This window comes from Athene cunicularia (assembly GCF_003259725.1).
Source record: "Athene cunicularia isolate RWA chromosome 5 unlocalized genomic scaffold, athCun1 chr5_part1, whole genome shotgun sequence".
NCBI lineage: Eukaryota > Metazoa > Chordata > Aves > Strigiformes > Strigidae > Athene > Athene cunicularia.
This window is the reverse complement of record NW_020799101.1, coordinates 29,660,938-29,677,962: the sequence shown is the minus strand read 5'-3', so window position 1 is coordinate 29,677,962 and position 17,025 is coordinate 29,660,938. Positions and strand designations below refer to the sequence as shown.

Below are 17,025 nucleotides of genomic sequence, written 5' to 3'. Positions count from 1 at the left end.
AAAACGTATGTATTATATGTTTTACCTTACCACATATTGAAGATTGACTTAAGACAGCTTACACATACAACAATCTCACTTGGACATCTTATATTAGCTGCTCTAGGCTCCTCTCCATTTGAATGCAAGAAAAAAAAACCCCAACCTTAAAATAAAGCATCAATATCTTTATGTATGAGGCAGATTTTAGAAAAAAGTGTTTTGAGGAAAACACCTCCAGATAAACACAAGAGGTACTGAAAATTGCCACTGTGTTTCTACTGGTAATTATGCAAATTATGAAACAAAAAAAGTAGAGTTTTTGAGTCATAATTCCAGATACCAAACTGTGATGTTGTACGTTGGTGCCAGCTATTACTTCTGATTCCCTGTGCTTGTGCAGAAACAGTGACTTCCTATGCATATGCCATGGTACTATAACCAGGAAAGTGAGTGTAAATGCTGCAGTGTTATGCCAGTACTTTGGCAAATAAAAATTGCTCCACACCTTAATAAATATAGGCTTCTAATAAGAGTAATTAAAGGTTTCAGTGATTACAAACAACAAATTTATGATAAATTTCATTAAGATGCAAACAGCTAACATTTATTTTAAGCATACTTCACATTCTGTGAAATTCTTTCAGTGTTTAACACATACCTCTTGAATCACGTTGTTTTCTTTCCTGAGCCAAAGTTATGTCAAAATGTGCACTGCCTGCATTTTCACACTGGCTTATAATTTTACAAACACACTCTGCAGCAAAAACTCTGGTAGACCATCGTGGATTACTGAAAGGATGGAACCTCTCATCACTGTCAGACGTTAATACAGATGCATCATCCACTTTGGCAGTTTCCTCTTCTTGAGTGGTATCAACTGAAGCTACTGTATTGAAATCTGTATTTAGGACACAGGTAAAAAGAAAAGAAGAAATATAATACTCTTTCTCACTGTAACTGAAAACTACAGAAGGACTCATACGGAAATCTCTAGCCTCCAACTCTCTATGACTCCCTTCAACTTCAGTGTTTAAGAGTAAATGCTAGAATTAAAAATAAAATGTAACAACACTGTCTGAATTTGGTTGATATTACTTGCTGGAAGACAAGATCAATACCATGAAACTAAACGAAAAACTGCAGTAAAAGAAGCAAAAGAAAAAGATCTTTTAAAATAAGTGTGACATATTAGAAACTAGTATGTTTCCAAATCAAAAAAATCTAAACTCAGTAAGTTTTCCTCTTGCACTGCAGTTAAAAGAAAACAATTCAACATCACCACCAATATTCAGCACAGTAATTAACTTTATCTGCTCAAGAGTTTTATTTTGATTTAGTAGGTCTGCATCATTCCTATTATTAATAGAAGAGAAGGTCTGAATATTTTTTTTGTAGGTAATTGCACAGGACCCACAAGCTCAAACACTTCCATTTCTGATATGCAAATAAGTTACTATTAGGACTATAAATCAACAAGAATATGAACAAGCAAGATATACTAAAATGTTTACAAAAACTTGTTCAATAGGAAAAAGACAATCAGAGGAGGGAATATTATATTACTTCTGAAAAAACTAAGTTAAAGGGTCCAATGGTTCAATATGAAGGACGGTGATACACTTCATAAATGTTAAACATTCAAGAAACAAGAATACTTTCCCTCAGTGAGATACTGTACTGCTGCAGACCTTATTTTCGTGTATTCTCAACTACAGTATATTAGGACTTACCAGCTGAGGCAGCAAGAACATCTTTACAAAGCTTCAGCCAAAAAGAGAGTTTTTCAACTGCCATTGAAGTAAGCATATGAGTCAGAGTCTCTTTGATATCTTGGCACAATCTTTGATCCAATTCTTTGTCCAGCAAACCCAGCAATGCCCCCTCCAGGCCTATTTCTCTGATGTTAACATCTGCTAAGAATAATATCTGTGAGCTGAATGCTGTACATCACAAAACTCTAGTAATAACCACAGAAACCCCACTGAAGGTTACACAGAGTATCTTGTGAACAAGTCTTCAGCCCTGAAATACTTTTGAAATAATAGTATTAATTACTTTAATACCATATCTAAATCATCTGATACAAAGAAAACCTTATAATTTTTACAGAAACATACTAACAACAAGAAGAAAGTTAACTCGGGGGGAAAAAAAAAAAAAATCATACTCTGAATTTCACAGCATTACTATCACCACAGCATCTGAGCTCCTGAAAAAAATTATCTTTGGCCATCTGATTCTTTACACTGACTCATAAGGTAATTCCAAAACAATGTTTTAACTTGAAAGGGAAGTTAAAATTATTCTCCAAGAAAGCTCAAAACCAGACACATCAAAATAATTTGTTAAATGAATATGATAAATTTTTATTTGCCCAATATTACCAATCTTAAAAATCAGCAGTTTTACAAAATGGCCATAGCCTATCTTTCCTGAAAAGTTCCAAATGAGCTTGAATTGAAATCCAAAGTGAAATCATTTATTACCACTGTCCCCTCACAGGAAGGTACATGAAGAGGAACTAATGATCATTCTCAGGCCTTTTAGAAAAAAAACAAACCTTCAGCAAGTTAAAAATTCTAGGGACCCCAGATCATCATTACTTCAACTAGTTCTCCAAAGAGGTCAACAGAAACTTTCCTCAGCAGGTTTTGTACACATTCTCTCAATGACAGATTTTTAATTTAAGAAGAGATTTATGTGGCAAAATAAAATTATGAATATGTATGTAAAATGCAGGACTATGAAACTGTTATTAGAACAACTACTGGCTAGATAGGCTTAGGTTTCTCTGGAACTCCACTTGCATTTTCTCATTTAGTGACCCTTACTATCTACAGTATATGAAAAGCAGTAGTATCTTCATTTTATCACTAAAAAAGGATTAGGATGATTCCATAATTTGGTACTATGTAGAGAACTGAAGCAGAAAACTCTTTTTGAGTTAAAGATTTCAAGAAAGCAGGAAAGTTTTCATACCCATAGCACTATCAATGTGTCAAACTCCTTGATCTCAGAACTGAAATATGTTACCTGGAGTAAAATCTTCTCTGCTCTCTTTAACTAATGCAACAGCATATTCTGACACTTCAGCAGCTTCTCTTTGCACAAGTTGCCGTAAGCAAGCTACCACTGCACGTCTCAGTAACAAGTATGAGCTACAGAGATTCACCTGAAACATGCAAGAAAAAACAGTAAGACGGCTAACAAACCCTTATCACAATGCCTCAGTAAGGCCGTTTTTTTTCTGAACAATTGTAGTTACAAGAAATCGGTAAAGTCAGTAAGCATGTAATTGATGGTATTTTTGCTCAGCTTTTTTTTTTTTTTTTTAAACCGCAAATGAAAAATTTTGCAACTCCTGTGATCAATTTTAACGTATCGGTACTTTTAACATTTTCTCTCCAAAGGTAACTAATAAGACTGGTTTGGGGCTGGATCCAACTCCCACCAATACTGGTAGTGAGACCTCCATTAACTTCAATGACTGCTGAATCGTGGTCTTAATGAACAACTAACTATATTCTTTGACTATGGGGTATATATAATGGGCTTGGAAACTCAGTGAAAGAGAAAATTACTCAAAATTATCCTCAGATGTAACTAGAGAAATGCCAGTTTAACCAAGGGTGAGACAGTCAATCAGGCTTTAGTAAGTCTGAACTCCATGCATGAAAAGAAGTTTACAAGAAAGAGCAAAGAAAACACTGCTGCAATTTCATCACAAAAAATATTATTTACTCAAATTATGTTTCAGAAAAGGTGAGAGGAAGGGTGAGAGTTACTGGTGAATATATCACACTGAGACAAGTCAGCTCTTCTGAGCAACTACCAGCAAAAAAGTTCATAGCATCACCATATTTTAACACAACCAGGCCAGTGTTTGTTTTTTATACTGAAAAATATGTAATAACAGCTTCTTTATTACAGAAACAAGGAAAAACACTTTAAAAACACAAGACATATCTTGAAGGTTCTTTTGTTAGAGTGGAGCTATCTGATTTTTATTTGCTTGCTTTCATTCTGAAGGGGATCCCAAAGATAGAGTGAACCAGCTGTGTGGCCAGGCAAGATGCCTACACCAATATTTATGCAGCTTCTTTTAAATTAAGCTTAGATTATAATAAAAAAACCTATTCTCTACAACTAAAGCAGTTGTGTACCCTTAGCTGTCACCATCCTTAAAATAGACAGAGCTGAGTGTCTGCTGCACAGAAACCTTGTAGTAAGGTCATGCTCTTCATTTGCCAGCAACAGGTCAATGTTAGCCAAATGATTAATATATATTAGTTAACATAGAGTTAAAAAGAACAACTTAAAGATAAAAAGAGTGATACAGAATTTCAGCTTTGTTACTTGAACAAAACTAAGCTTAGTCTTCTGTATTTCTATGCATGCACATGAACCTGTAACAATCAGAATTACATATTTAATACAAAGATATACTCTGCATAATTCTTCTAAAAGAAAAGAAACCTGACTCAGTAAGTATGTCTGCAAGATACTTTAATTGAAACTTTAAAAACAAGTGAGGCTTTTAATGCAACATTTATGCAAGCAGGCTACACATTCTACTTCAAATTGGACATGCATAAGTTCCGTGCTCATTTTTAACAGGGGAAAAACAGAGGATCCAATTCAGGCTACTGAATAATGCAAGATGCACATTTTTCATCTTCCTCATTCTCCCATTTTCTAAGCAAGGGACAGGACTACATAACAGACACAAAATGCAAGCATCACATACAAACTTAAATGAACAAACAGTTCCCTTTCTGTGCTTAACAGGTTAAAAACAAAATTATGTCTCACTAAGCACATAAATGAAATGTATGTCTGCCATCTGCATAAAGTTAGGAAGGTCTGGTTAGGATGACAATCAAATGTCACTTGACATGCTAAGAGAAATTAAAAGAATATTAAAATGGTTAAAAGGAAAAGATAAAATTTTAAATAAAAAACACCACTGCAAACTGCAAAAGTTTAGGATTAACAAGGCACAGGGACCTACCAACACAGAATTATCCAACAAGATTTCCTGCACAAAAACAAATGACAAACCAGTCATGACAAAACCAAAATATAGATATCACAGTGATACCAACCACACATGGAGGCCATTACATATAAATTCAGCATATATTAAAATTCAGAATCTCATCTCAAACATACCAAAACCCTAATCTGCTTAGTTCATTTATTATATTTAATGTTGAAACACAAATTGCAAACCAGCTGCTCCTAAAATTAGTACTTAAACAGTACCAAGACAACAGCACAGCATAGTTATTGACATTGTACAGTTACCATGTTTCAAAATATCTTTAATGTCTTGCAGCTGAGACCTGGTGTTCACTACATCATAAGCTTATACAGATAAGCGCTTTAGAAGTCTGTTAGCTTTAAAGCTAATGTTAGACATGAATAAAAGCATATGATTTCTATTTCGCTGGAGCCAAGAATTTACCAGACAGGATAAGCATTACTGTTTGATGCAAAGCCCCATGAAAAAAGACCCAATCGACAAACAAGGAATACTTTCAGAAGCTGAAGAAGGGCAGCTAGATAATGACAGGCACATGTATACAATTTAAAAAAGATCCAAACAAAAAACAAGTAAGTGAAGCTGTGTATCCATTGCCCGAGTCATGTTTTGTTATTGCTAGCATAGTCACAAACTGAGCTGTTTAAATACTCTGGGGACCTAAACCACCCCATGCTCTAGGGGGTGGGAAGACAGGTGGAGGAGGCAGCTTGCAGCTGCTCACAGCAATTGCGTGGCATGCCTAATGCTACGTTTGTGGGAAAAAGGGAAGAGAATGTCTAGTTCAGAATCTTCAAAAGGCAAGTTTGAAAACACAAATTTTTTTTAAACCTTGGGGAAAAGGGTGGAGAGGGGAGTTAGTTCAAATGTTACTAAAAATAAAATTATTTGCACATTTGTTTTCAAGATTTTACAAATGAGAAATCATGTTTCTATGGACAGAAGGAGAAAGATCACTTATTTGACCACAGACTCTTTGCCTCCTGTTTTTCTGCCTGAAATAAAGAATGCAGTGGTGGATATCCACAGTGTCTAGTACCCAGCTTTTATACTCTGCTTCCCCTTAACACTTGAAAATGAGTTGCAAAGGAGGACAGTCACACCTTGATCTCCACTTGCAGAAATTTAAAAACCTCATGGAGAATGACTTGCTGAGGGTCACCTTGCAAGCCAGCAAGTCAAGAGCAGATTTCAGGTCCAGCTCAATAGTTTATTCTGCTTCCCTAGTGAGATGGTGATTTAGTGGGTGGAAACTACACAGATAGTTTGTTTTACAAATGCAGAAGTCTGCTTGTGCAAAGATCTTCCCATAGACCTGCAAAGCACACACTCAAACCTTCTTTATGACACTCTTGAGAGACATATTGACATTTACTGAATTGTCAGTATCAGCAACATCTGCCATAGTTCTGTAACAAGTTCATGAGAATGAGCAGAGTTAACTGACTTGGTTGGCTCCTCCCCAATGAAGCTCACAGTTGTTTCTGGGATAGAGATGAACACACACATGTGTACAGATGCATGAACACACACACTTGAGCCATGAACCAGCTTCTTCTTAATTAAGTAATTTAATGTTATAAAGTTTATATAGTACCGTATGAAGTACTTTGAGACAATTTGTAAGAACAATAAAAATCAGTAATATTGTACAGACAAGACAACGTTATCATGACATCCTCTTTACTAGTAGATAGATGCTATTAGAAAAATCATACTGTACATGGATTTACATATGATTCCAAATGCTAATACATCCTCTGAGCAAGTGAGAGACTTATACGATTTGTTCTGATTTTATCAATTTAATAAAACCTGTGCTTTACCCAGGGAGGAGAAAAATCATAGCTGGTGTACATTAAAAGAAAGAACACTTCAGATGAGTTCCAGTTCTTCTGAAACTAGCATATCCATGCCTAACACAATGAGGGGCTGAAAGAGCTTCTCCCTCAATTTTTCCTGGCTCCCACAATCATGTTTCTAGTCAAACTAAATAAAGATAAATGGAAGGAATCTAAACTTTATACAAAATCAATATATGGTTAGTATCAATATATAAGTGCTACCCAGGGGAAGATGTAAATGAGAACTGTGTTAAGATAAACAAGAAAGATTTAAAAAACCCACCATACTTTCTTGTCTGTGTTTGTTTCCCTCATTTACAGGGAGACTAGATGGTTATCTTTAAAAAAAAAACAAACCAAAACATAAAACCACCCTACCCCACCCTACCCAAAAATAATTGTAGCTAGCCCCTGAAAACCTACCAAGGCTAATAACTACCAGAAAATTATTTTTGCTTTCTTCATAGAACTAGGTGATTCTGAACAGCAGCTATTCAAAGACAGAGACACTCTGGGGGGAGGAAAAAACACCAAAAAACCCCCAGCAAACAAACAAAGCCTCCCACCTCTTTGTCAAACAAGGCTGAAAAAGTTTTATTTATTTTTTCCAAAGACCTAGTTTGACTATTACTTATGTGTCAGAAATTTTTATACTGACAAGAAGTCAGTACACTGAAGCATTTGTGCTACAGAAACCTACAATTTTTCACTATTGTGAAAAAACAAATCCAAACAAAACAATTCTCAGTAATTATTACACACAATTTTTTAATTAACCCTTCATCTAAGACATAAGAAGCATCAGAGGAAAAAACTGGCCAACATAAAATAGCTGGTAAAAATCCAGCAAAATTATGATGGATGGTATATCCTGCCAGACAACTGGCCTTAACAAGAACACTTACAAGCAGTTGAGAAGGCCAAGATTTCTACAATGTGCACATCTTGTAAAGGAGAAGCAGAAGATGGGGAAAAAAACCTGAAAAAATAGAGAATACTTGCCTCTAGGAGGATAGGAAACACCCCTACACAATGATCAGTTTCTCTGGTTAAAGAAGCAACTGAATTTTTTAAGTATTTCTGAGCAAAATATTTGAAAATACAAGGATATAGACTAGTAAATGTATACTTACACACAGGCAGCTCACAAGGCTAGACAAGTTGACATGTCGAGGAGCAAACATGTGAAGCTGCTGAAGGCAAGAGATGGCTTGAGCCTGAACAAGGCAGTCGGGATTATCCTGCATCACTGCACAGCCCAGGAGGCAGGAAGTTCTTAAGGCTGAAACTGTCGTACTGCTGCCTGTATTTGGAAGGAAAAACAGGTCCTGGTTTTTGCTTTTAAAACATCAACTTTTTTTTTTTTTTCAAAACATGATAACCTGTCTTTTTTCCAAGCTACCCATAACTCTCATCCTCCTAGAAGATATTCTCTGTATCTGTGTTATACATGCATATCAATGAGTAACAGTCACACTGCTCTCTAGAAATTTCAGTCCAGCTATCTAGAAGTTGATTTAGATGCAAATTTTAAATGTTTGCATCATAACTAAGACACAGACTGGCTCCTAACTCTTTAAATAGGAATACATTTATCATGAAAACAGAAGGTAAGAATTTTCATCTCAAGGCAAGGCTTGGAGAACCAGTTCAAACAAAGGAAAAAGCACTATTTTTTGAAAATTATCTAGCAGTTGTGTCATCCTGATTGCATAAACTCATGGCCTGTGAAATGCTGTCTTACAGCAAAGAGTTGATAAAATTTGAATTACACACTCAAACAATGTTTAGCAATTTTGTTGCTAAACCAAACAAAGCTGATGCTAGATGTTGCATACCTTGCAACTCAGGGCCCAGTGTGGTAATAAGTGCATTTAAACAGCGACCAAGGCTTTGGTGAACTTCAGTGTAAGCAGGGGGTACAGTCAACAACAACATGAGAACAAGAGATAAGGTAGGTTCCACATGCACATGATACAAGGGGCCAGCTAAATCTACTATCAGTGACAGAGAGTGTAGTGCCCATGCCTGTAAAATAAGAGAAGCAGTCATGTAATGTCTATATGATAAACATAAGATCTTGTAAAAATTTGATAGTTCAAGTGAAACTCAGTAACTGACTGTAATAGAAGGTGTACTTTTAGGTTCCAAAGGGACAAATGGAGAGGTTATAGAAAGAAACTTTAAGAACCTGATGCTTAATAAGCCATTCTGAATATTTTGCAAGGTACTCTATGTTCTGCAATGAAAAAATATTTTGTCATTGTTCATTAAAAAAAAATAACAGCAAATTTAATAATTATTGTTCTTAAAATACATTATACTCTTCATAAAATTTCTTCCAGTTCCATGTGCAAGAAGAGAATTATGAAAAAATACTGCTGAAACAACATATTGTTTTAGTCCCAGTCACTTTGCACCGATAGCCACATCTGTTTCATGTCAACATACAGTTCTCTGTGTAAAGATATTCTAGATAAAGCTTAAAAAAATTCTTTAACTCAGATTTAAACAATTACATGGAATATGCTCAATGTCTTTTAAAGCTACTATGATAGATAATAGTTTTATCCACAGGGAAATAATTTTAGTCTTCAAAACATCTTGCCTTATTCAAGTATGTTGAGCAAGTTCTACAGCATTCAGGCTACAAATCTCTTGTTTAAATACATAACCCTTCAACATAAAAACGCTGTGAAGTAAACATCATAGCAGAAACAAAAACTGACATGAACAGAAACACCTAGGTACTATCTAGTCAAGGTTAAGATAGAGGTGAATGTGGAATTAATCAATTCCTAAACCATCAGATACTGGGTTTGAAGCCAGTGTATTTTAGCCTTATCAGTCTCACTGATCATTAATAAAAGCCTCCCATATCCCATCACAGTTCTTGCTTGGAAGGTGGATTTCAAGCAGGGGCTATGGTTTTTCATTGCCTTTGCTGCTCCAGCCATCACCTGTGAGATATGCCTTAAGAGGTTGTGAAGTGTTATTCTTACAAGAAGAGACTTATACTCCAGAATATAAATCAGTTATTTTGTAACAAAACATTTTTAGAGAAGTGACAAGTACCTGTACATCAGGTGAAGTATTGTCCTGAGATAAAGTATAAAGGATTCCAACACATGCATTCAGGTGCTGAGTAGAACCTATTCCTCCTAGGTACCTATACAGACATCCCAGAGCCAAAGAATGACCTGTCCTTGATACCACATCCCTAGCAGATTTTAGCCTATTAGTTATAAGGAAAGAAACTGTTAGTGTCATCACCAAGACTGATACTATGTAATAAGCACACCTACAGATGGAATTTCTAGTATATAATCAGCAAAATATTTTATTAGACATTGTTATATTGCCAAAATTCTAAATTCATTTATCATCTCTTATCTGAAGGAAGGACCAGAAATAATTTAGATATACTTTAATGATGTTCTTAGAACAGCAGCCAATTTAATTTATTTGAAAGCTGACATGCTTACTTAGACAATCATCTTAAAGGTCAACAAAACTAAGAAATACACACTGAAGTCAGGCAGTGCTTTTTCCTGTTAATTTCTGAAGTGACATCAAATTCATGAAGGAACCAGCTTTTAAAAATTATTATCATAATAGAGGCCAGATAGATTTCTTAAACATTAAACAAACTCAAACAGTAATTTACCACACTTTTTTTGAACTTACTTGTCAAAACTGACTTGTGCTAATCCAGCAGTGAAGGCACTGTCAGAAACCACCTGTGCCAATCTGGCCAAACACTCTGCAGCAGCACATCTTAGGAGTGGATTATTGCTTTCCAAGGCACCCATTACCAATGTCAGGGCAGACCTTCTAACTTCTTCTGGACCTAAACTTCCCTTGCAGTTAGCCAAGTGCTAAAAATAGATATTAAATATGTTAAACAGCAAGACAGTATAGAAATCAGAATGTGCTTTTCCGTGTCATGCAAAAATTACAAGACCCGCAAGAAGGCATTTGATTTTCTTTCCCTTTTGTCTGCTGTTTTGAGAGTCAGAAGTCTAACTCCACATAAGTATATGTCATACCACAAGATCAACATTCTGAGTTTAAGAAATACCGGATAGATCGCAGTAGAAGCCAATAAACCAACACACTAGCATAAAACTCAGGAAAACAGTATCAAGAAGAAAACCCGTGAAAACAGAATAAATAACACAAAGAAAAATCCCAGCCCAAAAAAAGAATATGAGCATAAGCTACAGAAGTTATCTCGACTGCATATTAAATATACCCTAAATACAAATACAATGAAAAGTCTTGTCTATTCTGAAAATATTTTGCCTTACTTTGAAGAAAACCTAAGAAGGGAAGAATGAAAACTGACGTGAACAGAGAAAAATACAAATAAAGCATAAGAGAAAAGCAACAAATGGCAGAGAGCACAAGATTTTTTTACCAATTGTTACTTTTTTATTTATACAGTAAGGAATATGAAAGAGACAGTGATAAAGACAGAAATGATACAAACAGAATTTTTTCATCTGTCTCCTATTTGAATGACACTAGTATGGATGATAGTATACTACAGTGTATTAGAATGGGTTTCCCTAACCCTTTAACATCAAAAAAGGGAAAAATTAAACTATGACTCTTCATCACTTAAGAAAAGTGTGACATCACAATCTAGTAAATATTTTACAGAAAACAGGACTGATCTTCACCTTGACTATTAATCAAAACAAGAACTTCTGTGTAGACACATTTGAACCAATAGATGTCATGTTTTAGTAAGAGGGAGAGAAATAAAGGAGAGAAACAAAGGAGACTTACCTTTAAGGAAGTAGAAAAGGCTGACACAACATTTAGTCGTACTATTTGTTGCCGTGATCCTTTTGTTTGCTTTATGGAATTCAACAATTGTTCTAACACCTGGAGCCTTAAAAAAAAGAAAAAAACCCCAAAAATTAAAAACTAAGGAAACAAATCAAGGTTTTTCATTTTAAAACATACAACAAAGCCTATATATTATAGAAACAGAGGTAGAACAAACCTATTACCCTAACTTTCAAGCATTTTTCTTCAACTGGCATCCCTGTCTACTATAAAAAATTTTTGTATTCTGTATTAGAATAGGTAATTAGTCTATGAACATGAAATTTTTTCCTTTGTTTCCTTATAATGTATGTTTTCAGAGATAATTACTTATACCTAAGCAACATTAGACAGATGTGATTAAAAGGAACTGTGTATGGGAACGATGTGTTTTGACTTACAATTGAGAAAGGGTGAGGGGAAATAAAAAGGAAAGAAAAATGCAGCAATTAGTTCAGGTCTTGAGAAACAGGTGAAGAAAATGAACCAAAAACCTGGTGACAGTAGGGACAAAAAGCCCAGACAAACAGGAAAAAAACCACCAAAAAAAGAAGTCAGTGAAGACAGAATATGGAAGTAAATGCAAGTCAGAAGAACATATCATAAAGCAAGTGGCAATTTTATTGGCAGGTATGCTCATATACAAAAGCTGCCTCAGGATTACGCTAACTCCCGAGCATTCTAAGCAGTGAAGACATCAAGACTCAGGCCTTTCATGCTAAGCGCTCATCCCTCACAGGAAATTGCAAAACCATCACCACCTATAATGATCCAAGGTCTAAACTACGTTTGGGTTTGAAAATATAAAGCCATTTAATTTAAAAATAATATATTTGCTCTAATGCTGCATTCAAGAAAATTACCAGCAGCACACAGAATAAGCAACAGCATGCAAAAATCTTGAAGAATTTCATGCCACAGCAACTGGTGTGCTTATAAATATGAAACAAATCAAAATGCCATGTGTGCAGTGGGAAGATACACACACGCACACACAAAACCAAGAGAAGTCTGTGACCCCTTTCAAGCATTCTTGTACCTTGACAGAGGTACTTGACAGTGTTAAGACACACACTCTTGTTTCTTCCCATCCACTTTTTATAAAGACTGAGGCAGATTAAGTTTTTACAGAATCCACTTATACAATTTTCTTTTTTTTCAGAATTATTTTCTTCTGTGTTCAGACAACACTGTGGCCACATTTTAGCATCTCCCAAATTCCTCAGCAGTTACAGTTACTACTTTACCTGTGAGATTCTGCTACATGGGAGAACATAACTCCGAAAAGATGAGTTGCTGCACTGATAACAGACAATATGGGAGGTAGTGGTTTAGGTACTGAATCACCTTTTGCAACTTTCTCATAAATTGAGTAAGGGTCATACTCCAGGCTGCCGCCAGCTATGCTGTTGCCTAAAAGGAGCTGTAAAAAGGAAAAAAGTTATAGCCATATTTCTGACCAAGACAAAACCAGCACTGATCCAAATAAATAGAACTGTATGAAAGTATAATACCACCATTATACTAGATCAAAAAGTACCTGCTCTTCGATAAATCGGTGGTCAGTCTCCTGCAGTAAGGGACCAAGTAAAAGGAGATCATTCTCATGACAAAGTGGGGGAAGCAAGAATGTAGAGGCGTCGATCTGGCTATCTGGGACAGTCAAGTCAACCACTAACTCTTTCAGAACAGCACAGAAGCTTCCTTTAAATTAAAGGAAAAAAATACTCAGAATTTTCAGTTAATTACTTGCCACAAGCAACATTGAGAGCAAGATATTTATACTAAAATAGCAACATCAATCTAACATTTTTCTTTAGTCTTCAAATAGCTTTTTGGAGAATGCTCTTGCTACAGGGGAAACAACAGCATTACCTAAGATAAGCAAATAAAGCACAGGAAGCAATCTAGAAGCTGAAAAACAGAGACCTTTACAGAAGGCATAATGCCATACAACTGCTAATCAAGTAAAATAGATACATTTATAATTGAAGTAGAAGAAAAAAAGTCAGTTACAAACACAACCATATTTTCTTCTATTTCCTGAAAATGAATGCTGTGGAATGTATTATTACCACGCTGAAATACTTGGTCTTGGCAAACAGATGTAATTTAAAACATTTACAAGTTTGATAAATAACCAAAAGCTGCAGAAGGTAGTGGCCTGTTTCAAGATTTTTGCACTCAAAAAGCAAAGCATGAGGAATTCACTGTATTATAATTGCATTATGACAATTTACACTGGTAGTTAAAACTTTCCCATATTTTAGTACATAATATTTCAGTCAAGATTGTACATTATACATTAACAACAACATTAGGCATTCTGAGTCAGTCTATTTTAGGTTATTAAAATAGTCCCTGCAGCGAGAGAACATTTCCAGTGCTGAACCACACATGATGAGAAAGGTCTGGCTTATCTGATAAATTGTGCAGAACTGATCTTAAGGAATGTACACAGTCTTTATGCAAATATTACTTAAGAATTTATCTCCACAGCACGAAGATTGCAAAGTCAAGTCCTCTTGAATTGGGAAATATCAGCATCAAGGGGGGATTAACTCCACATGTCCAGTTTTTTGCATTCACTATTGTTAGATGACCACAAAATTTCCCTTTTGCACTGAAGTTGCTTACACTTTTTCAACACACAGACATTCCGTATGCACAAGCAGAACTGTTTTTACAGTTGGAGCTGGTAGATGCAACCAGCTATTTTACCCCTTCTGAATGCTGAATCTGTTCTAAGAAAGCGGACTTCCTCCCCACTGCCTCCCAAACTCCTGTCCCCAGCAGCCTCTCTGCCCTGCAGGCATCTGTTGCTTTGCCTGCCTCCCTGACTAATTAGCAAATATGTAATTTTTCCTCAAATGCTTAACTCAAATCTAAATGGAAAAGGTTACCACTATCAAATATATTCCAAGATGCAAGATAGAGTGTCAAAAGGACAGAAATTGAGCCTTTTTAAAAAAACACCATAATTAAAAACTGCTCTTTCATTAACTGTTATAGACCACAATTAAAAAAAAAAAAAAATAATCCCTTTCTATGAAAACAGCTTTTTACATAAAATTTAATGGAGCTATTTGGCAATTTTTTACCAAATTAACATTTAGTTTAGTACCAGACACTTGGCCATCCTCAATATTCAAATATTATCCCAATGTAAAGCAGTCCAAAATTTTGAGCCAGAATGCTGTTCCAGCATTCTAGCTATTCATCTCATCCTGTTAAGAAAGAGAAGTGAATGCTTGTATTCAATTTTATGGTTTAGACAGTGGAACATAAGAAGCACAAAAAGCTGAAGAATGAAAAGAACGTTAATGAGTTGTCTGACAAAACACATTAATTTCAGACCACAGAAAACATCAACAAATCTAATAATCAAAATTCAAACTACTGAAATTATTTGTGTGAAATTATCAAATTGGACATTATAAAAATTTAAATTTTTATAACAACTCACAGGAAGTAAAGGTTTTAGCTTCAGAAACATGAACACATTATAATCCAGAACTGACACATGAAAACGATCACAAATCATCATCTTAGAAACAGAATGAGCTTTTGTCAGCCTAACAAGTTCATACTTTACATCAGCTAAAATGCAAAGTCTTAGTGGTTCCCATGATGGAAGACAGCAACTAAAATATGTTAAATATATTTCACTGATGTTCAACTTAACCTAATACATTCTTCTCATATCTGTCATTGCTGAAATAATGCAAAAAAAAATCAGCTACTACTCATGCACACTCACAGTAAACCTTCATAAAATTCTGCTGTTTGAGCAGATAGTGATTTTTAGTGATGAGCTATCAATAAAGAGAGTCTCTTCTCAACTATTTATTTGGCCGGGTATTTCCTCTTGTCCTAAAGAAAACCAGCTTTGCACGTTATTTGCAAATACTGAAAGCTTGAGTTACAACTCCTAATATAAGTTCCCATCACCAATTTTCTCAAAAAGAAACAACTTGCAGGTTTCTAGCCTCTGGCTAACTACCTGGGTCAAAGAAAATGAAAAGAAAAGAAATAAAACCATGAACTGGTGAAAGCTTCTCATTCAGTGTGCCCCGCTGAGCCATGCAAAATGTGCCAGGCTGTGCAACACAAGAGTACTTATAATATTCTTCCTAATGATAATGATTAAAATTAGACAGTGAAAAAAACATCCTGGGTTCCATAATCATATATTTAAAAAAAAAAAAAAAAAATTAAAAATCCTAGTATTTGCAAAGACATACAGTTTCCGCATGAAGCTGTCATACTGGAAATAATATGGAAAGAAGGGTATTTGTTTCAAGCTTTAACTTAAAAACATTTTTTGCATTTTTTAATGATGCATACTTATATGCTAAAATATACAACAGACCTTGGAAATAATCTCTGGCAATATATGCATTTCCATTCTTTCCCTACTCTCACACTGCTGTATTACAAACAGGTGGACAACTCTGAGACTATCAAATCTGTCAAATTACTGGTTTGATTCTAAGACTATTTACAAAGATTTTAGCAGGGTGACCAGTTATTTATAACAAACATTTAAAGCTTTTTCTTTATTTATTGGTTTTAGAACACAGCATCCTCAAGCTAGGATGCTCTCTCACAAGAGTCAGGCTTTGCGGGTCACACTGGTAAAACACTGTGTATTTTTCAATAAAGTTAGACCATATGCAAAAATCCTGAACACATCAAGGAACCACCAAACCCATCCATACCCAAATATTGATATTCTATAAAGTATCAACCCTGTAAAAAAAAAGAAAAAAAAGAAAAAAAAAGAAAAAAAGAAATAACTTGCTCTAAGTGATGGAGGTGTCATTTTCAGTCTTTTAAGCCCAAGTCACAAATGAGTATTATACACTATGCTTCAAGTGTTATATACAGATGTGACAACAGCTTTAAGGGAAAAATCGGGGACTTGTTCTTTTGAAGATTCACTTAGTTACCACTAGATGGAGCAGATTATTTGAGTAAAGATTCCCTGCATAATACAGAGGACACAGCCAATTCTGTGCCTGGCTGGCCCATATTCTCTCTATCGTGATGAAATACCGTGTACAACCGTTTACAACTGCCAAAACCACTCTGGTTCCTTATTTCAGTCCATAAAGTACTTGGTAAACAATTTCAAGATGACAAATATTCAATGTTTTAGCTGAACTGTTAGACATAACTAAAGTGCATAAATTATTGGATTAGAGGATTAGATTTTAAATACTCCTAGGTATGTTTTGCTACAGAAAAGTAAGTCTATCTATCCCTGGAAATTTTTCTTTAAATACAAGCATTTTATCCACAATCCGCACAGGATCA

At 35.1% G+C, this 17,025-nt stretch overlaps 1 protein-coding gene across 6 annotated transcripts in view; it reads right to left on the bottom strand.

The window, feature by feature from the left end:
- HEATR5A (HEAT repeat containing 5A) overlaps positions 1 to 17,025 on the bottom strand; it is a 55,127-nt gene that overhangs the window by 15,451 nt on the left and 22,651 nt on the right. For 2 of the 6 annotated variants that reach the window (XM_026849284.1, XM_026849286.1), the window contains exons 15-25: positions 13,247 to 13,410; positions 12,954 to 13,129; positions 11,665 to 11,770; positions 10,558 to 10,748; positions 9,946 to 10,105; positions 8,709 to 8,898; positions 8,004 to 8,173; positions 4,994 to 5,020; positions 3,016 to 3,154; positions 1,713 to 1,895; positions 641 to 880 (exon numbers count right to left, since the gene is read on the bottom strand). In XM_026849284.1, the coding sequence (XP_026705085.1) occupies positions 641 to 880; positions 1,713 to 1,895; positions 3,016 to 3,154; positions 4,994 to 5,020; positions 8,004 to 8,173; positions 8,709 to 8,898; positions 9,946 to 10,105; positions 10,558 to 10,748; positions 11,665 to 11,770; positions 12,954 to 13,129; positions 13,247 to 13,410 (1,746 nt within the window). The remainder of the gene's footprint in view (positions 1 to 640; positions 881 to 1,712; positions 1,896 to 3,015; positions 3,155 to 4,993; positions 5,021 to 8,003; positions 8,174 to 8,708; positions 8,899 to 9,945; positions 10,106 to 10,557; positions 10,749 to 11,664; positions 11,771 to 12,953; positions 13,130 to 13,246; positions 13,411 to 17,025) is intronic. The other 4 variants (XM_026849287.1, XM_026849289.1, XM_026849285.1 and 1 more) reach the window with 3 other exon arrangements.